At 53.5% G+C, this 21,546-nt stretch overlaps 1 protein-coding gene across 1 annotated transcript in view; it reads right to left on the bottom strand.

Annotated features, from left to right (window-relative positions):
* HMCN2 (hemicentin 2) overlaps positions 1–21,546 on the bottom strand; it is a 175,131-nt gene that overhangs the window by 40,281 nt on the left and 113,304 nt on the right. The window contains exons 47-62 of the mRNA XM_070454654.1: positions 20,342–20,455; positions 19,838–19,924; positions 15,747–15,938; positions 13,808–13,981; positions 13,577–13,690; positions 12,927–13,069; positions 12,412–12,562; positions 11,601–11,819; positions 9,088–9,201; positions 8,280–8,467; positions 6,861–6,957; positions 5,943–6,104; positions 5,640–5,753; positions 4,662–4,864; positions 3,881–3,962; positions 1,996–2,127 (exon numbers count right to left, since the gene is read on the bottom strand). Of these exons, the coding sequence (XP_070310755.1) occupies positions 1,996–2,127; positions 3,881–3,962; positions 4,662–4,864; positions 5,640–5,753; positions 5,943–6,104; positions 6,861–6,957; positions 8,280–8,467; positions 9,088–9,201; positions 11,601–11,819; positions 12,412–12,562; positions 12,927–13,069; positions 13,577–13,690; positions 13,808–13,981; positions 15,747–15,938; positions 19,838–19,924; positions 20,342–20,455 (2,286 nt within the window). The remainder of the gene's footprint in view (positions 1–1,995; positions 2,128–3,880; positions 3,963–4,661; positions 4,865–5,639; positions 5,754–5,942; positions 6,105–6,860; positions 6,958–8,279; positions 8,468–9,087; positions 9,202–11,600; positions 11,820–12,411; positions 12,563–12,926; positions 13,070–13,576; positions 13,691–13,807; positions 13,982–15,746; positions 15,939–19,837; positions 19,925–20,341; positions 20,456–21,546) is intronic.

The following is a 21,546-nucleotide window of genomic DNA, read 5'->3' as shown; positions in this document are numbered from 1 at the left end:
AGGTGGAAACAACACAAATGTCCATCGACTGGCAGATGGATAAACAGAACATGATAGAGCCACACAGTGGAACGTTCAACCACAAAAATGAATGAAAAAATAAACTTAATGAAGAACTGACACATGCTGCAACATGGATGAACCTTGAAAACATGGTGCTAAATGGAACAAGAGGCCACGTGTTGTGTGATTCCACATGTTACATGAAGTGTCCAGAACAGGCAAGTTTATAAAGACAAAGTAGGTTAGGGGCTGCCTAAGGCTAGAGTGGCTACGAGTGAAGGTAATGGGTAAGGGATTTCCTTTGGGTGATAAACTTATTCTAAAATTATAAACAACAAGGTCCTACTGTATGGCACAGGGAATTGTTCAATATCCTGTGATAAACCACAGTGGAAAAGAATATAAAAAAGAATATATATATATATATGTATATATATATATAGGTATGCATGCATGTTCAGTTGTGTCCAACTCTGCACCCCATGGACAGTAGCCGGCCAGGCTCCTCTGTCCATGGGATTCTCCAGGTGAGAATACTGGAGGGGGCTGCCATTTCCTTCTCCAGGGGATCTTCCCCACCTAGGGATCAAACTCACATCTCCTGCAATGACAGGCAGATTCTTTAAGGTTCTTTACCACTGAGCCACCTGGGAAGCCTATATATATGTACACACACACACACACACGCATATGTGTGTGTGTGCGTGTGTATATATATATATATATATATATGTGTATAACTGAATCACTTTGCCATACAGCAGAAATTAATGCAACACTGTAAATTAACTATACAACTCTACTACAATAAACTAGGAAAAATAAAATACACAGTAAAAAGATGTTTCAAAATTGATTGTGTGTATGCTCTGTGAATGCACAAAAAACAATTGAATTATACATTTTAATTGGGCAAACTGTACAGTATGTGAACTGTATCTCAGTAAAGCTGTTATGGAGAGAGACAGACCGACACAGGCGTATGCAAGGAGCTGAGAGCAGCTGGGTCTGTCTGGAGTACAGAGCAGGATGGAGGGGGGCTGGCCCCGGCCATTGGGCCCTGGCCCCGAAGGGCCTCCTGGGCTGTGGTCCTGAGGACTCCAGCCACGGAAGGATTTTCAACAGATAACTGATGCGCCCAGACCTGCCCTTTGCCATCCCTTCTGCCCCAGGGGAATCTGCACTGAGGCTTGGACGGGGCCCAGGAGACGAGTGTAGGGGCTGTGCCCTCATCCAGGGGTGTGGACCGTGGGGGCTGAGATGGGAAAGGCTGTGGGTGGAGAGCAGGGCTGACCTCAGACGTGTTTACAGAGACAAGACGAGGCACCTACTGGCTGATGGGCGGGCGGGTTGGGGGAGAGTAAGAGTTGGGCTTAAGGATGGAGGCCTGGATGGGGGTGACCAACGGCAGGGCTGGACAGAGCTGAGGTGCTGGAGGAGGAGCTGCTTTGGGGGCCAACGTGGAGCCCAGGGTCAGGCCAGCTGTACCCTCAGCACCCACTCTGTGTCTCTGTCCTGTGGACACAAACACAGGAGCTGCCAAGCCCCCATGTGAATGGTCCTCAATGTTGGGATTTCAAGGCCAACAGGGTTGAGAGACAAATAGGGGAATGGATCAACAAGCTCTTGATTGCCAAAATCAATGCCAGCTTTTGATTTCGGCAAGCAAGTTGTTACAAACCCAACTATCCCCTTCTGCTTTCATTGCCATTTCATTAAAGAAAGAAAGTTGTTGTTGTTTTAGTCGCTAAGCTATGCCTGACTCTTTTGTGACCCCATGGACTGTAGCCCGCCAGGCTCCTCTGTCCATGGGATTTCCCAGGCAAGAATACTGGAGTGGGTTGCCATTTCCTTCTCCAGGGGATCTTCCTGACCCAAGGATCTAACCTGTGTCTCCTGCATTGGCAGGCAGTTTCTTTACCGCTGAGGTACCAGGAGAGTCCCAAATGAAGAAATACTTGGCAGCAAAATGATAAGGACTGAGGGACTCACCGACAGGCATCCTGTCCTTCAGCCAAGTAACAGTAGGTGCAGGGACCCCGGTCACATCACAGCTCAGGACCAGGGTGCTCCCGGCCACCTGGCTCACAGTCTCCGTCTCTGGGTTCTCAAACGTTGGGGGCACTGCAGGAGAGAAGCCAGATTCCCAGAATCCTATGACTCTGCCCCCTACTTCCTTCCTCTCAGGCCGATCAGGGATGCCTGAGAAGCACTTCCCTGTGGTTAGGAGCTGACATTTTATGTTTTGCCATTGATGCGGATATGAGTTGTTTTATCCACAAACATAAATACGATCAGCAGCTGGCTATTTCAAAACATTTACAAAGCAGAGCCCAGAGGGGACCACTTAGCCGAAGGATGGTAAATACGTGACTATTGCACCAGCAGGTGTTAACCTATGCCAGGGCAGACATCACTAACTGATCCCAACACTCTCTCCTGCTCAGCCAGCATGAAGTTATGCACCACAGGCAGCCACTGCCAGTGGAACACAGATGGCTGTGCTTAGGATGAAACAGCTCTCTCAAGGACCGGAATTCCACCCTCCCCCTGTTCATCAAGGTGGCCATCGGGTGAAGGAGCTATGAGCTTAGAGCAGCAGATCTGGTATCAATAATTTTCAACACCGGTATTTAGTATGGTCAGGGTTGGATCCATCCACTGTCCCAGTGCTGGGGAAGCTGCAGGCTTTGGCATCTGCAGCAGATAGCTGGTGTCTCCCTACCTGTCCTTCCCATCTCACACAGGGTCAGTCGGGTAGAAACTACATTTCCCAGTCTTCTTTGCAGCCCACTGTGGCCAGCTGCTCAAGTTCTCTATGTCTACTCATTTCTGCTTCATGGGCTGGGGTACAATGCAACATGTGTATGCTGAATCACTTCAGTCATGTCTGACTCTGAGAGCCCATGGACTGTAACCCGCCAGATTCCTCTGTCCATGGGATTCTCCAAGTAAGAATACTGGAGTGGATTGCCATCTCCTCCAGGGGATCTTTCTGACTCAGGGATCGAACCTGAGTCTCTTCTGTCTCCTGCATTGGCAGGCAGTTTCTTTACCCCTAGTGCCACCTGAGAAAGCCCAAAGATGCAATGCAGACAGGGACAACCCCCGGGGAATGGGAGATTAATAGGATGGAAGGATCTTGGTCCCTAAATTAGCATTTGGTAAGTCCAGAGCTATCCTCCAGCCCAGATGCTCACTTCTAGGCTTTTGGATGACAGAGGTAAACTTCTCTCTTCCTTGATGCACTATATTTTGGAGTCTTTTTGTTACACAGCTGAGTCTATTCCCTAACTGACACAACATCTGACCACAAGAAAATCTGACCAAGCCTTCATCCTTTGCTTCCCTAGGCAGTTCCGACAAGCTCTCCCTTCACCCCCAGCTTGAGCCACATCCAGTGAAATGCCCATCTATATTTCATCTTGGGCTGCTAGGACAGGTGTCTCAGGACTCAGGTGGGGATGACATGGTCCCAGGACTCCGAGGGTCTGATCTCTTAGGGCTCTGTCCCAGTGCTCCCATCCTGGGCCCTGTGCCCGGCCATTTCTAGACACAGTCATGGCAGACCATAGATGGAATGCTTTCTGCATGCCTAACAGGCAGGTCCTATTTTTGGCTCCTTTTACTGCAGGTAAATCTGAGGCTCAAAGGGACAAGGTCACTCAGAGCAAGTCATCAGTGGAGTCCTATTCGGATCCTGATCTTGTGCCTGATGTTTTCAAAAAAGATCCTGATCTTTTCAATTCCAGATCTTGTGCCCTAAACACTCAGCAACACGCGTCCCTTTTCAGCCACTGCCCTTCCCATCTGTGGTAGCCCCATGTGGTGTTTGGGGGGTCCCAAAGTGGTGTTTGGAGGCGGGTCCCCAGCTTACCCTGGACCGTGAGGCTGAAGGCCCGCATGGCCTCCCCGGCCGCATTGCTGACTCTACAGCTGTATAAACCTTTATCCGACACCTGGGACAGACAGAGCACGTGATGTCAGTGTGCATGTGGTGGGGGTGGGCTCCCCCCAAACCTCCAGGCCCCAGAACCTTCCAGAGCAGGACTCCTCGAGTATACTGGTCATGCCTGGGAGACCCAAGGGGGAGATGGGACCTTCTGGCCTTTCCCAAATACTAGAGATGCAGGAGGGATGAGAGAAGGTGGGTGCAGAGGACCCAGGCCTCACCCTCCCCTGGGTCTGCGTGTCAGCTGAGCCAGGGGGAGAAGGTTCCTTCACGGTGGGGATGGAGCTGAACCCGGAGAGGGGAGCCCTGGGTACAGTTCCAGAGGAACAGCAAATAATCACCCAGTGAACACTTGTGCGTATCTAATCCACACCAGGGAGGGGGGTGGGCAGGTAGAACCGACTCCCCAGGAGTCATAACCAGAGGGGCCTGGAGAGGCTTATGGATCCTGGGGAAACAGGCAGGTGGCAGGGCCCGGATCTGCTCAAAGACATTCTGAGGGCCAGTGTGGAGCCGGGCCTGGGATCTGGTGCTCTTTCGGCATCTCCCGCCCCCGAGGCTGCTAGTCACCTTGGACTGGGGTTCTTTGGGCTGAGGAGGAAACAGGCCCCACATCCTGCCACCCAGATGCCCGCCTCCCCCTGGTACACCAGGAGGTGACAGCCCCAGGGCTGCCCGGGGCTGCCGGCACCACCAGACAGCTCACCTGGGCGTCCTGGATCTCCAGCCTCTGCCCACCCAGCAGAGCTTGGATTCTCTCTGCCAGGACCAGGGGCTGCCCGTCCTTCTGCCAGGCCACAGTCGGCTCAGGGAGCGCATCTGTCTCGCAGCTCAGGACAGCCTTGTCCCCCGCACTCACCAGGACCGCATCCTGGGGTCTGCTGGGCGCCTGCCGGAAGGTGGGGGGAACTGGGGCAGGAGACGAGCCGAGTGAGGGGCCAAGGCCTTCCCCTGTCCGCCCCAACCCCCCTCGCAGGTTAACCGCCTATGGAGAGAAAGGGTCACACAGCAGACCCCATCCCAGGGGACGGTACTGACTCAGGGGGCTGGACTAAGAGAATCCAGGCCAGCACGCCGAGGACCTGCTGGGTGACCTGGGAAGTGCCTCCTGCCCTCTCTGGGCTCAGCCTCCCGGTTGGGGTACATGTGTGCTGAGTCACTTCAGTCGACTCTGACTCTTGCGACCCCATGGACCGTGGCCCCCCAGCCTCCTCTGGCCACGGGATCTCCCAGGCAAGAGTACTGGAGTGGGGCTCTGTTTCCTCCTCCAGGGAATCTTTCCAACCCAGGGACTGAACCCTGCATTGGCAGGCGGATTCTTTACCAGTGAGCCACCAGGGAAGAAGCCCTGGCGCTGGGCTAAATGCTCACATACCACCATCTAATCCTAAACCAACCATCACCTTATAGTGATGGGAGACTCAGGGCTCAGAGAGGGAGAGTGACTTGCCCAAGGTCACAGAGCAAGGGAGCGCACCGCTGAATTTCAAACCCAAGGGCGTCCAAGTCTAATAACCAGGAACCTAACCCCACGGTGCCCCTAGACACCACTGCGGCAGACCTCACAGTGTGTCCCAGGCTCCCCCAGGGCCGGCTGCCCCTCTCCTGACTGTGCTGACGGAGGGGTGTGAGGGCTGGTGGAAGGAGTGGGGGTCAGTGCAGTGGGGGGACAGACGGCATGTACCCAGCACGCTGAGCTGCACCAGCTTCTGGTCTCGGCCAGCGGCGTTGAGGGCCTCACACGTGTACATCCCAGAGTCCGATAGCTGAGCTCGAGCCAGCTGCAGGGTGTGGGTGCCTGCCGGGGGTGGTGGTGGGAGGACGGTGGCGAGCCAGCGCTTGGCACCAGTGAACAGGCCCCAATCCCCAGACCCCACGCCACAATCCTAAAGCCCTGCCAGACCCCCAGTTCTGCCCCAGGTTTGGGGAGGCTACTCGGCCTCCCCACAGAGCCTCCAAGCCGAGCCTCCAGCCTCAGTTTACCCACCAGGCAGGAGAAAGGCCTCTTCTCCCAGGGAGAGGGTCCGGCTGTCCTTGTACCATGTGACCTCAGGGCTGGGGTGAGCACGGACTTCGCAGGGCAGGGAGACGCTGCTGTTGATGGTGGCGGTGATCTGCTCCGGGTTCGGACCTGCGATACGTGGTGGGACTGTCCCCGCGGGGCAACGGAAATAAAGAAAGACGTGACAATGAAGACCGGTAGGGAGCCGATGGCCATATGGTGATGCGCGGGGCCGTCCTGGGCTCCTGGCACTTCAAACCAGCTCCTGTCCATCTTCCTCATCTTGTAGAGGAGAATGCGGGGCTCAGAGATCAGAGAGGGAGCGTCATTTTTCCCAGGTCACTCAGCTGCTCAGTGGCAGGGCCAGAATATCCATTCAGATCAGGCGTGAGTCCTAGACCTCGAGTGCCCAACACTGGCATCCCTCTGCCCTTGAGGCCACAGTTGCCCCATGTCTGGAGCCAGAGCTCTCGGCCCCAAGATGCACATGTCACAGGAACGCAGAGGTTGAAAGGGCTGACTCCGGGGCGGGGAGACCCCCACTGAGTAACATCTCTGAGCCTGTTTCCACGGCCCTAAAATGGGACCCACCTCTTGGCTTTGAGCCCAGGAAAGTAAGTGCTCTCAGAGTAAATGATCAATCATGGTGCTGGAAAGGCCTCGAAAGAGCCATTCTTCTGAGAACCTCTAAGGTTGCTTAAGATGGTTTCTAGTGGCCAGGGTCCCCCAGAGCTCTCTGTTCTGGGGTAAGGCTGGCACAGGCCGAAAGCCCAGGATGCTGGAAAGATCGCGGCGCTCTGCCTGCCTGCCTGGTGAGCCCATGGAACGCTCCACGGCCGACTCAGAGGACCAGCCCCTGCTCAGCTGGGGAACCCGCGGGGGCTGCCCGCTCGCCCGGCTCACCTTGCACCCTGAGTGTGAAGAGCTTCTCTGCGGAGCCTGCCGGGTTGTCGGCCACACACATGTAGCTGGCAGCGTCAGCCACTTCTGCCGTGGAAACCTGGGGGTGCATGTCGCCAGCCTGATGGCTCTGGGCCCCCCAGGAACTGCGAGGGCTCCCTCCCACCCATCCCAGGTACGGCAGGCACCAGGCGGAGCCCCCTCAGAAGACCACCTTTGTCTACATGGAGCAATGCTTAGGGAGGCCACCCCACGTCCACCTAGGGCTTTCTGTGACATTGGGGGGTGTGGGGCTGACAGATGAGTCCCTGTAGCAAACGGGGTGGTGACCACGGCCCCCTCCCCCAGCCCCGAGGAGGGTGCTCTGTGCTGCGCTGGGCTCCAGGGGTCCCTGTAGGGGTGTCTGGATGCTGGGGGCCCGAGGTGCTGCCTGAGGTCCCAGGTGCCCGCACGGCTCTGTGGGCATCCAATGGCCTTCCTAAGGAAGGCTGCTCTGTGCCATGCTGGCTCCAGGCGTGCCAGCCTCTGCTCCTTTCCAGGGGCTGCGAGCAGCCTCCAAGGCTCCTCACATACAGTTCTTTGGTGAATTAAATAATTAAGTAAAAGCGAAAGAAAGTGAAAGTGTAAGTCGCTTAGTCATCTCTGACTCTTTGCGACCCCATGGGCTATACAGTCCATGGAATTCTCCAGGCCAGAATACTGGAGTGGGTAGTCTTTCTCTCCTCCAGAGGATCTTCCCAACCCAGAGATTGAACCCAGGTCTTCTGCATTGCAAGCAGATTCTTTACCAGCTGAGCCACAGGGGAAGCCCAAAAATACTGGAGTGGGCAGCCGATCCCTTCTCCAAGGGATCTTCCCAACCCAGAGATTGAACCCAGGTCTCCCGCATTGCAGGCAGATTCTTTATCAGCTGAGCCACAGGGGAAGCCCAAGAATACTGGAGTGGGTAGCTGATCCCTTCTCCAGGGGATCTTCCTGATCCAGGATAATTAATTAAACTCTGAATTAAATCCCAGGGGTTCCAACACAGTTCCAAGCAAAGAGCTTCAGATGATAGCAGTTCGTTGGTCCCCAGACAAGCAGAACTGAGTCACTGTAGCAGCTACTTTTATTTATTTATTTCTTGATTATGCCACAGGGCATGTGAGATCCTAGTTCTCCAACCAAGGATCAAACCCATGGCCCCTTGCAGTGGAAGCACTGGAAATGCAGAGTCTTTTTTGCTTTTGTTTTTAAATAAGTTTTTAAAATTTAAAGTATTTTTGGCCACACCCTGCAGCATGGGAGATCTTCGTTCTGCTCCCCAACTAAGGATTGAACCCAAGCCCTTTGTTGGAAGGAAGGCAGAATCTTAACCACTGGACCACCAGGGAAGTCAGCTGCTGCCTTTAGCCTGAGCAGGGGTTAGGGGGTCACCCTGACCTGTAAGATTCGCCCGTCTTCCAGGACCTGCAGCCGTGGGCTTGGGGAGAAAGGCAGCCCATTCTGGAGCCACGAGATGGTGGGCGCAGGGTTGCCCAGGGCTGGGCAATACAGGCTGACGGTGCTGTTGGCATTGACGGTCACCTCCTCTACAAGCTCCTCCGTTTCACCCAGGATCACGGGTGGGGCTGGGGGCGGGGAGAAGAGGGTGAGGAGCGAGCAGCCCCCTTGGGAAAGGCCCCAGGAGGAGCGGGGTGTGGAGACGAGAGCTCTTGGTGCCAGGTGCTGGCTGGGGCTCCTTGAACCCTGCCCACCAAGGAACCCTTCCGAGCCCTGAGACGGCTAAGGAACGCAGGCCGCAGAGAGGGCTGTGATTCTCTCAGGGTCACACCGCTAGCAAGCAGCTCACATGTGCTGAGTCACCAGCCGTGTCCAGCTCGCAATCCCACGGACCGTAAGCCCACCAGGCTCCCTGTCCCTGGGGTTCTCCAGGCAAGAACGCTGGAGTGGGTAGCCATTCCCTTCTCCGGGGGATCTTCCCGACCAGAGGACGGAGCCCATGTCTCCTGCCTTGTGGGCGGACTCTCCACCATCTGAGCCACCAGGGAAGCCCCAGGAAGCAGCTCACTTGGAATCTGAGCCCAGTCCGGTTTGGCTTCAGGGTCCGCGCTTGCAAGCCCTGCGCCATCCGCTTTGGAGAACGGCAGGACTACAGCTGCTCTCTACTTGGCCCCCTTCTGAGGGGCCCTCACGGGGCCTTAGACCTGAGCCCGCTCCCTGCCTCCCGCCCCCAGGCTGGGCCACTCACTCAGCACCAGCAGCTCGTAGTGTAGCCAGTCCTCACCCGCCTCGTTGGAGGCCCTGCAAGAGTACCTTCCCGCATCCTCCGCCCGCACCAGGGGGATCTGCAGGACCCGGCCTCCTGCAGGGACATGGGGGCAGACAGAGGTCTCAGCGAGAACCGAGAAACCTGCTCTTCCCCATGCAGGGGGCCCGGCACACATCACCGCCCCGCTCCCCGCCTTCACCTGCGACATGCAGAGGAGGACCGGCTGTGCCAGGGGCCATGGTCGAGAGGGTGAGTTAAAGCGGTAACGGCTTGCTCTGCACCAGGCCCCGGGCTGAGCACGTCCCGGCCTCCGACTGTGTGCTGTCACTACTCCCGTCTTACAGATGGAAAGTCTGGGGCTTCCTAAGAGTGCCTGGCAGGGCTGAGCCCAGCCCCTTGGTGAAGGCAGGGAGCTGGGCACAAGCCTGTGCAGAGGCTCTCAGGAGGCTGCGGGGGGTGGAGGTGGGGGCTCTTGAGGGGCGCCACCTGGGACCCTCTGTGATCGAGGGCCAGCCAGGACCAGACTCTGGCATCGAGGGAGCTGGAACTGGTGTCTAGCAGGAGCGGGGTTCAGGTCACTGTGTGCTCAGGATCCTGGGTTGCGGGGTGGCCGACCCAGGATGTGATGGGCTGTGAGCAGGGTTAGAACCAGGGGCTCATTATATGCAGAGCCAAGGGGTGGTAGCCTGGGCTGGGGAGGCCGTGGCCATGGTCAAGGGAGAGGTCACTTAATGTGTGAGATTAATCTATGATCAGGGCCAGAATTAAGGTCAGCGGTGACTATGACCACTGTGTGCCCAGGATTAGGGGCTCTGTGGCCAGGGTCAGAGGCCAATGGTGGCACTGGGGGGTCAGCATGTGACTGAGCTCTCTGTGTCCCCAAGTCAGAGGGCAGTGGCCAAGTTAAAGGGTCAATAACATCTCTCTGTAAGCACTGCCTCTCCCAGATCTCCAAGGGGTCGCCTTCTTTCACAGGTACCAAAGTCCAAACCCTGGCATGACGCTGTTCATCCTACAGCCCACCTCATCCTTGCCTCTACCACTGCCGTCGCCACGGACCCACGCTTGGCAGGGCACCGTGTGACCGCAAGCCAGGCAACCCCCCCATCAGGGCTCTGTGTCTGGGACTCCTCCCAGCCCTGGGCCCCGCCAGGGAAGCCAGGCCTTTCTAAGCGCCATCCCCAGAGCCCTTTAATTCAAAGCCATCCGTAAAAAACTATTCTAAGATAAAGCAGTTGTTTAGGCAGGACATGGAAGCAACTTAGATGCCCATCAACTGATGAGTGAATAAAAAACATGTGGTAGATAAACACAATGGGAAATTACTCAGCCATAAAAAAGAAGGGATTTGAGTCAGTTCTAGCGGGGTGAATGAACCTAGAGCTTGTTATATACGTAGTGAAGTAAGTCAGAAAGAGAAAAACAAATATGGAATATTAACGCATATATATGGGATCTAGAAAAATGATACTTATGAACCCATTTGTGGGGAAGGAATGGGGACACAGTTGTAGAGAATGGACTTGTGGACACAGTGGGGGAGGCAGAGAGTGGGACAAACGGAGAAAGGAGCATCAGCATAAATACAAAATATCCACGAGATGGACAGCTGGTGAGAAGTTGCTGTGTAGCACAGGGAGCCCAGCCTGGTGCCGGGTGAGACCTGGGGGGATGCAGCGGGGGAGGGGAAGAGGCCTGGGAGGGAGGGCCGTATGGTATGATTGTGGCTGATTCGCGTTTTGCATGGCAGAAACCAGCACAACACTGCAAAAATTAAAAAATTTTTAAATATTAAAAAAAGATAAAGTGCTTATGTTCTTAACAAAAAAGCAAATAACTTTAAAAGATTCTTTACCAACTGAGCTATCAGGGAAGGCCAACTTCAAATAAACAAATATGTAAAGCAGGAAAAAGACATAAGAAGGTCACAGGACAACCTAAAGGGGTGGGAGGTGGGAGGGAGACTCAAGGGAGGGGGGACATACGTATGCTTACGGCTGATTCGTGTTGATACATGGCAGAAACCAACACAATGTTGTGAAGCAACTGTCCTCCAGTTAAAAATAGATAATTTTTTTTTAAGGTCACATGAGCCATGATCTTGGATCCTGGGTGGGCATCAGAGCCCCATGAGAGCTTCTTCAACATGTGGGGTCTTAATAAAGGAACTGCCCCCTCCCCCCGGAAAAAGGGGCCAGGACATCACAGATCTTGAAGCCCAGAGGTGGGTGTGGTGCAGATGAGGACCTCTGTTTTAACCAGAGGCAGAAAGGGATCCTGTTCTCGCCTTCAAACTAGTTAAGGACTTCTAGCCCCAGTTTATGAAAGGCGGCTGAGGTCCAGAGTGGTCAGATGCCCTGTCAGGGTCAGACAGCAAGCAGCAGGCAGGAGACCTCACGCTGCACCGAAAGGAGAGGAGGCCAGCTCTGGTGTGGGAGTGACCCTGGTGCCTGCCTATAAAGGGCCAGCGCTTCCATGCAGCCCCGGCCTACCTTGCAGAATAGACACCCCGTCCTCGATGGAGAGGGGGTGGTCCTCCCTGAACCAGGTGAGCTCCGGGGCTGGCACCGCATTGGTGTCGCAGTACAGGTAGGCGGGGTTGTTCTCCACGACCTCCCGGTATTCCGTAACCCCACCCCGGGCCTCTTCCTCCCGGAATGGGGTCTCAAAGTCTGCAGTGGCATCGCTCACCTTCTGGAACATGGGGGGTACTGGGGAGCGGGGGACAAAGCCGTCAGGACACACCATTGAGAGATGGGCATGAAGCTCTGCTCAGAGATTCCCGTTCCAGCCTCCCCCGGGCAGGGATATCCCACCATTGGAGCCAATCCCTTCCATCAAAGCAGTTTTTGTTTTTGTTTTTTAATGGTCTTTTTTTCTTTATTATCAGCTATTTTTTTAAAAGATTTTTTTTTTTTCTGATGCAGACCATTTTTAAAAAGTCTTTGCTGAATCTGTTACAATATTGCTTCTGTTTTATGCTTTGTTTTTTTTTTGGCCAGGAGGCCTGTGGGATCTGAGTTCTCGGACCAGGAACCCACACCTGCTGCATTGGAAGGGGAAGTCTTAACCACTGGACCATCAGGAACGTTCCCTGATCACCCATATTTTACAAAGGTAAAACTAAGGCCCGGGGGGCAGTGATGTCCTGGTCCCCAGGTCAGTTCATGAAAGAGCCCAGGCCAGGGTTCAGGGGGGCCAGACGTGCAGACAGCGATGAGAACAGAGCCCTCCTGCCAGACCTCCCCAGAAGCACTGACACCCCCCAAGTCCCACTGACCCCCGCCCCATGGCCCCACTCACCCTGGATGAGCACGTTGAAGTCCTGGTCATCCTCGCCTGCCACGTTGGTGGCCACGCACAGGTATCGCCCGGAATCCGAGACCTGCGTAGGCTGGATCTGGAGCAGCCGTCCTTCGCCAAGGATGCGGACACGCAGGTTAGGGGTCACGGGCTGGAGGTGGAAAGGGGGGATGGAGGTCAGGACTGAGGGGTAGAAAGCACCCAGATGAGTGTACTTACATTTTCACACAATTTTTAAAACACCACATAAAGTGGTCAGAGCACCCTGACAATTCTGTAACATCAGACTCACAGAACTTAAAAATCAGAAGAGAATTCAGTGAGTGAATATAGGGTTTCACGTTTATGAGACTTGTTTTCTGTAAAGAGTTGAACTTCTTATTAAAATATAAAGGACGGGGCAGGGCCCAGGACAGCTCTGGGGCCTGCTGCTATGACTGCCTTTTCTGGAAGGTTCTGCAGATGACAGGGACCCAGACTGAGAATCTGAGGCTGCCAGGGTCTCCTGAGCTTACCTGTCCATCCTTGTACCAGCTGATGGTGGGCGGGGGCACGGCCCAGCACTCACACTCCAGGGTCAAAGTGCTATTGACCTTGGTCTTCACTTCCTTCACGCTGACCTCCCCCAAGGGGTCATCTTTGGAGATGGAAGGGGGAACTGAAAACCATAAAGGAGTCTGAAGAGCAGGCCAGGAGAAGAGGTGTTGAGACCCTACACTCCCCCTGGCCCCTAGGCCCATCCCAGAAATTGGGGGTTGGCTCCCCAGAGCAGAGGAACAGGGAGCCTGGAAGCCCACCTGCTCCTGGGAAGAGATGGTTATGGGACAGGGCAGGTCTGAGGCAGGAGAATTCCTGGGGTGACCTCTGGGGACCCTTCCGGGGGTGCCAGGCCTCCAGCTGTGGGCGCTATTATTGCACTGCAGTGCGAGTGGCAGAAGGAAGCCAGGACTGCTGTGGGTCTAGGCATGCACATGGCCCTGTCCTAACTCACTGGTTCCCTCCTCCTAAGCTCTAGGCCCTGAATGGACTGAGCTGGCCTGGTTGGCCAGGGACCATCAGAGGAGACAAACCACGTGAAGGCACCTGGGGTGCCCAGTGCAGCCCCGGCTTTCACGGGCAGCCTCCTGCCCCCCTCAGCTGGTGCCCTGGAGGGGCCCTAACTCACTGAGGACTTCCACGTGGTAGTTCTTCACGGCCTCGCCCAGCTCGTTGGTGACCACACAGGTGTACTGGCCCGCGTCTTCCTTCTGGGCATTCAGGATCTGCAGCCCGTGGGTGCCTGCTTGGGGTAGGGCAGCAGCCAGGGTCACCCCCGGGTTCCCTGCCTCTGACCCAGCCTGATGACATGTCACCTGCTCCCCGCCTCTTTGCCCCCCCATCCCCTCGAGGGCATCACCTGGGAGCAGCTGGATGTTGTCCGAGGCCTCAAAGGGGGCCCCGTCCTTCATCCAGGTGATGGTGGGGGAGGGAAAGGCCAGGGCCTCGCAGATCAGAGAGATGGGGTTGTTGATGGTCACGGTCACCTCCTCATCCACGCTGTCCTCCGTCACTCCCAGGATGGTGGGAACCACTGCGGTGGGGCAGGGGGTGTGCTCCTGAACAGGGATCCCCCACCCTGAGCCCGAGGACCCGGGAAAGTCTGAGACCCTGGTGCTGGGCTTTGGAGCTGTTGTTTGCATCACACAGATGGGAAACGAGGCTCAGAGGAACCACGCCCTGGGCGGCCAGACTTCAATTCAGGCCTCGGTGGCCCAGAGCCCAGGCTCTCCCTTGCTAAGCAGTATCATAGGGGAAGCTGGCCAAGTCTGCCTGTCTCCCCAGTAGGCTCTCAACATCCATGCGTGTGCAGGCTCAGTTGTGTCCAACTCTTTATGACCCCGTGGACTGCAGCGCGCCAGGCTCCTCTGTCCACGGGATTTCTCAGGCAAGAACACTGGAGTGGGTTGCTATTTCCTCCTCCAGGGGATCTCCCCGACCCAGGGATAGAACCCCGTCTCCTGTGTCTCCTGCATCGGCAGGTGGATTCTTTACCACTGCTCCACCTAGGAAGCCCCTCTTAACATCCAGACATCTGCTAATTCAACCAGCGTCTTCCCACTTCTGCGTGTGGTTCCAGTTTGTACCCTGCTCTGAGCAGAGGTGGGGGTGGAGTTCTGTTTTCTGCTGAGTAGAAGAGCTCTGCTTTCATTGGTCCCCAAGTATTCTCTTTCCGCTCCTGCTGGGGACCCTCCTTTTTAGCAACACGTGGTTTATTTTACTTTTTACTAATTAATTTTGGCTGCCCAAGGTCTTTGTTGCTGCGTGCGGGCTTTCTCTAGCTGTGGCGAGCAGTGGCTAGTCTCTCGTTACGCTATGCAAGCTTCTCTTTGTGGCGGCTTCTCTTGTAGCAGACCCCGGGCTCTAGGGTGTGCAAGCCCAGTAATTGCAACTTGCAGGCTCTAGACCTTGGGCTCAGTAGCTGTGGCACACAGGGCTAGTTGCCTCAGACCACGTGGAATCTTCCAAGAGCAGGGATTGAACCTGAGTCCCTTGCATTGGCTGGCAGATGTTTAACCACTGGACCTCTAGGGAAGTTTTGTGCTGTGCGTGTTAAGTTATTTCAGTCATGCCTGACTCTCTGCGACCCCATGGACTGCAGCCTGCCAGGCTCCTCGGTCCATGGGATTCTCCAGGCAACAATACTGGAGTAGGTTGCCATGCCCTCCTCCAGGGGATCTTCCTGACCTAGGGACCGAACCCGGGTCTCCTGCATTGCAGGTGGATTCTTTACCACTGAGCCATCTGGGAAGTCCTACCAACAGCACTTTGAGAACCAGATCTGTCTAATCCTCTAGAGCCCTGTTTCTCCTAATGAGACAGCTCATGCTGATGGCTCTTGGGAGAAGGACTCCCTGGGTGTAAGCCCCCACCCTGAGGCCTGGAGTCTTGTCACCTCTCTAAGCCTCACAGCTTCATTGGTGAGCGGGGACAAGCACATCTCCCACCTCCTAGGGTTTCTGTAAAGATTCAGATAGTCAGCGGGACTCCCCGGTGGTCCAGTGCTCAGGACTCTGCCTTCCAGTGCACGGGCTTTGGCTTCGATCCCTAGTCGAGTAACTAAGATCCCACGTGCTGCGGGGTGTGCCCGTCCTCCCCCATTCTACCAATCAGGCCTGTCCAAATGCCTGGCTCGTGGTAGGTGTTTAGCCAATATACCCGCTATTATTACTTTTGTTGTTGCTGACATGGAAGAAACAAAAGTAAAGTGCTTTGTGGGAAGCTGCCTGTAAGGAGTTGGTCGCCTTGGTTCTCCCTTCTGCTGAACCTAGGGTCACCAGGAGACGTTCGGCGCTTACCCAGGACGCTAAGCTGGAAATGCTTGGTCTTCTCCCCTACGGCACTGGCTGCAACGCAAGAGTAGTGGCCCGCGCTAGACAGGTTGGCCTGGAGGACCCATAGGAAGGCTCCATCTGGAGAAACGTGGTGCGTGTCTCCACTAGCTAGAGGTCGGCCGTCTTTGAACCATGTGACCTTGGGCTGTGGGTGGCCTGTATGCAGAGGGGAGAGGCAGGTGAAATGATTCAGCAGGTTTTGACCAGGTCGAACCAGAGGTCAGAGGCTGCTCCAAGACGGGGTGGGAGACCTCGCTCTCCATATCAGTCCAGAGGCCCATACAGCAGGGCAAGACACAGAAGCAGCCATCACACCTGGCCTGAACCCTTTCCTATGTGATTCAGTTACTGTTTCCTTTCCCAGGTTGTGGGCAGGGATGACTTGGTACAGACAGGAAGGACATAACGGCAAATTATTCCTTCCATCCATCCATCCATTGTCCATTCATTCATCTACCCATCATCTACCCATCCATTTATCCACTCACCTACCCATCTACCTATCCATCCACCCGGTCATCAACCCATCCATCTATCCATTCATCTACCCATCCATCCATTCATTCATCTACCCATCTACCTTTCCATCCATCCATTCATCAACCCATCCATCTATGCATTCATCTACCCATCCATACATTCATTAACCTATCCATCTACCCATCCATTCATCTACCCATGCCACCCCATCCATCCTTTTATTCATTCATACATACACACATTCACCCATTTACCCATCCGTCCATTCATCCATCTCTCCCAGGCCACAAGCATTAATGAGAGCTTACTTTGCCAGGCACTTGGGGAACCACGGTGACAAGATAGTCCTTGGTTCTCACGGAGCTCAGAGCCTGGCTAGGGTAGACAGATGTCACAAGGCCACTATGGCCCAGGGTGGTCAATACTGGGACAGGGGAGCACTGGGACCTTATAGGAGAACAGCGGAGAAAAGCCTCCAGAAAGAATGAAGAGACCCAGTTGTGGATGTGCCTGGTGATTGAAGTAAAGTCTGATGCTATAAAGAACAATATTGCATAGGAACCTGGAATCAAGGTCCATGAATCAAGGAAAATTGGAAGTGGTCAAACAGGAGATGGCAAGAGTAAACATCGACATTTTAGGAATCAGCGAACTAAAATGGACTGGAATGGGTGAATTTAACTCAGATGACCATTATATCTACTACTGTGGGCAAGAATCCCTTAGAAGAAATGGAGTAGCTCTCATAGTCAACCAAAGAGTCCAAAATGCAGTACTTGGGTGCAATCTCAGAAACGACAGAATGATCTGTTTGTTTCCAAGGCAAACCATTCAATATCACAGTAATCCAAGTCTATGCCCTGACCAGTAATGCTGAAGAAGCTGAAGTTGAATAGTTCTATGAAGATCTACAAGATCTTCCAGAACTAACTAACACCCAGAAAAGAATTCCTTTTCATCATAGGGAACTGGAATGCAAAAGTAGGAAGTCAAGAGATACCTGGAGTAATAGGCAAATTTGGCCTTGGAGTACAAAATGAAGCAGGGCAAAGGCTAACAGAGTTTTGCCAAGAGAACGCACTGGTCATAGCAAACACCCTCTTCCAACAACACAAGAGACGACTCTGCACATGGACATCACCAGATGATCAATAACAAAATCAGATTGATTATATTCTTTGCAGCCAAAGATGGAGAAGCTCTATACAGTCAGCAAAAACAAGACTGGGAATGACTGTGGCTCAGATCATGAACTCCTTATTGCCAAATTCAGACTTAAATTGAAGAAAGTAGGGAAAACCACTATACCATTCAGGTATGACCTAAATCAAATCCCTTATGATTATACAGTGAAGTGAGAAACAGATTCAAGGGATTAGTTCTGATAGACAGAATGTCTGAAGAACTATGGACTGAGGTTTGTGACATTGTATAGGAGGCAGTGATCAAGGCCATCCCCAAGAAAAAGAAATGCAAAAAGCCAACATGGTTGTTTGAGAAGGCCTTATAAGTAGCTGATAAAAGAAGAGAAGAGAAAGACAAAGGAGAAAAGGAAAGATACACCCATTTGAATGCAGAGTTCCAAAGAATAGCAAGGAGATCTAAGAAAGACTTCCTCAGTGATCAGTGCAAAGAAATAGAGGGAAACAATAGAATGGGAAAGACTAGAGATCTCTTCAAGAAAATTAGAGATACCAAGGGAACATTTCATGCAACAATGGGCAAAATAGAAACAGTATGGACCTGACAGAAGCAGAAGATATTAAGAAGAGGTGGTAACAATACACAGAAGAACCATACAAAAAAGATCTTCATGACCCAGATAATCACGGTGGTGTCATCACTCACCTAGAGCCAGACATCCTGGAATGCAAAGTCAAGTGGGCCTTAGGAAGCATCACCATGAACAAAGCTAGTGGAGGTGATGGAAATCCAGTTGACCTTCTTCAAATCCTACAAGATGATGCTGCGAAAGTGCTGCACTCAATATGCCAGCAAATTTGGAAAACTCAACAGTGGCCACAGGACTGGAAAAGGTCAGTTTTCATTCCAATCCCAAAGAAAGGCAATGCCAAAAAATGCTCAAACTACCACACAATTGCACTCATCTCACGCTAGCAAAGTAATGCTCAAAGTTCTCCAAGCCAGGCTTCAACAATATATGAAACATGAACTTCCAGATGTTTAAGCTGGTTTTAGAAAAGGCAGAGGAACCAGAGATCAAATTGCCAACATCTGCTGGATCATCGAAAAACAAGAGAATTCCAGAAAAACATCTACTTCTGCTTTACTGACTATGCCAAAGCCTGTGACTGTGTGGATCACAATAAACTGTGGAAAATTCTGAAAGAGAAGGGCATGCCAGCCCACCTGACCTGCCTCCTGAGAAATCTGTATGCAAGTCAAGAAGCAACAGTTAGAACTGGACATGGAACAACAGACTGGTTCCAAATTGAGAAAGGAGTACATCAAGGTTGTATATTGTCACTCTGCTTATTTAACTGATGTGCAGAGTACATCATGAGAAATGCCTGGCTGGATGAAGCACAAGCTGGAATCAAGATTGCCAGAAGAAATGTCAATAACCTCAGATATGCAGATGATACCACCCTTATGGCAGAAAGTGAAGAACTAAAGAGCCTCTTGATGAAAGTGAAAGAGGAGAGTGAAAAAGTTGGCTTAAAGCTCAACATTGAGAAAACTAAGATCATGGCATCCAGTCCCATCGCTTCCTGGCAAATAGATGGGGAAACAATGGAAACAATGAGAGACTATTTTTTTGGGCCCCAAAATCACTGCAGATGGTGACTGCAGCCATGAAATTAAAAGACACTTACTCCTTGGAAGAAAAGTTATGACCAACCTAGATAGCATATTAAAAAGCAGAGACAGTACTTTGCCAACAAATGTCCATCTAGTCAAGGCTATGGTTTTTCCAGTAGTCGTGTATGGATGTGAGAGTAGGACCATAAAGAAAGCTGAGCACAGAAGAATTGGTGCTTTTGAACTGTGGTGTTGGAGAAGACTCTTGAGAGTCCCTTGGACAGCAAGGAGATCCAACCAGTCCATCCTAAAGGAGATCAGTCCTGGGTGTTCATTGGAAGGACTGATACTGAAGCTAAAACTCCAATACTTTGGCCACCTGATGCGAAGAACTGACTCATCTGAAAAGACCCTGATGCTGGGAAAGATTGAAGGTGGGAGGAGAAGGGGACGACAGAGAATGAGATGGTTGGATGGCATCAGCGACTCAACGGACATGAGTTTGAGCAAGCTCCTGGAGTTGGTGATGGACAGGGAGGCCTGGAGTGCTGCAGTCCTTGGGGTCTCAAAGAGTCCAACACGACTGAGCGACTGAACTGAACCGAACCGAGGACCTTGGAGGCTGAGCTCTGCAGTCAGATGAGCAGGGAAGAGTGTTTGCGGCAGAGGCATAGAGAGTGGAAAGTCCAAGATGCCAAGAGACCCTCTGCAGGGAAGAGCAGGGCAGTGGGCAGGCACCCCAGATCTCTGAGGACCCCCTCCTTCCCACAGCTGCCTCTTCACCCTCCTCCAGCCCGCTGTGTGTCCCTTACCTGAGACGTTGCACCTCAGCTGGGCCGTCTCCCCCTCGGGGACCTTGACTGCCTCCTCCAGGTCCTCCTTCTCAATACTGGGAGGAACTGCGAGAAGCAGGGAAGACAGACGCTCACTGACTGGGCTGAACAGCCACGGAGCAGGAAGCCAAGCGCCCACAGTATCTGTCTTCCATTTCCCCATTCCCTCACACCTCTTGCCATGGGGCAGGGGGTCTAAGAAAAATTTGCAGCTGGCTGAGACAAATACCAGTGCCGCTGGGAGAAGGTCCCAATCAGAGGAAGGCAGTTGGGTGGTATTGAAAATCTTTGCCCCCTTTCATCTTGGGTTGGTTCTGGCTGTTTCTGGAAAGTTCTATGGCAGCCTCAGAGAAGAGGCTGCTGATGAGACAAAGAAGACAAGGCTTGGTCTGTCCCTCCTGTCTGTACCGGGCCCACCCCCAGAGGCTCCCAGGCTGGGAGGAAGGATGGGTGGGCGCCTGTGAGAACCGGGCGGTGACGCACCCAGGACCTCCACGCTGAAGTTCCTCCGCGCCTCCCCAGCCTTGTTGCTGGCCAAGCAGGAGTAGAAGCCTCCGTCCTGCTCCTGCGCCCGGGTCAGCTTCAGCATCCAGCCGCCTGGGAAGTGGGAGAGTGGGCTCCAAGCACAGCTGTGAGCAGCCTCCTGTCCCCAGCTGAGTCCAGGCTGCCCACCGGGCAGAGGAGCACGCTGGGCAGTATATTTAGATGTTTGGGTGTCTGCCCCCCACAGCGTTCCACTCCTCAGAGAGGGAAACTGAGACCCGGAGGCTCAGCAGACGGATGGAGCCCTCTGGACATCAGTCCTTGCTGCTGATTAGTCGCTAAGTCATGTCCGACTCTTTCGCAATCCCCTGGACTACGGCCCGCAAGGCTCCTCTGTCCATGGGACTTCCCAGGCAAGAAAACTGGAGTGCGTTGCTCCCAACCCAGGGACCAAGCCCTCATCTCCTGAATTGGCAGGTGAATTCTTTACCACTGCCACCAGGGAAGCCTGGATATTAGACCTACGCCAGCTTCCAGGGTGACTCAGAGGGTAAAGAATCTGCCTGCAATGTGGGAGACCTGGGTTCAATCCCTGGGTTGGGAAGATCCCCTGGAGGAGGGAATGGCAACCCACTCCAGTATTCTTGCCTGGAGAATCCCCATGGACAGAGGAGCCTGGCGGGCTATAGTCCACGGGATCGCAAAGAGTTGGGCAAAACTGATTGACTAAACACACATAAGCACAGGGTAAACTTGACCCTGTTCTAGTAAGAAGACTCTGTCACCTGGCTGCCCTCTCTCCCGTGGACTGACTAGAGCTGAAAGGACAGCAATGGTTTACGTAATCCTGGCTGAGGTCAGAACCCCATTCTACTCTGATGGACCTGGTGCAAGTCCACCTTCTCCCAAGGGCCTCTCAGAGGTGGTTCACTCAGAGGTGAACCAGTTCCTTTCAGAGGAACACAAGGATCTCCTAAGACCAGCCCAAGGAAAGCAGATATACAGCACTTCTCATCACGGCTACTCCTGCACCCAGGGCAGACATCACTAATCGATCACCACACTCCTTTCTGCTGGACCCAGATGCAGTCTCTGAATCCATCTCATCTGATGAATATTGCAGCCCCTACCAAGTGACAGGAAGTGATATACGAGGAGAAACTTGTTTAGCATCCCAGCTTGGACTGCATGGAATAATTGATGGG

Source organism: Odocoileus virginianus, chromosome 2, assembly GCF_023699985.2.
Source record: "Odocoileus virginianus isolate 20LAN1187 ecotype Illinois chromosome 2, Ovbor_1.2, whole genome shotgun sequence".
NCBI lineage: Eukaryota > Metazoa > Chordata > Mammalia > Artiodactyla > Cervidae > Odocoileus > Odocoileus virginianus.
This window is presented reverse-complemented; position numbering and strand designations above follow the sequence as displayed.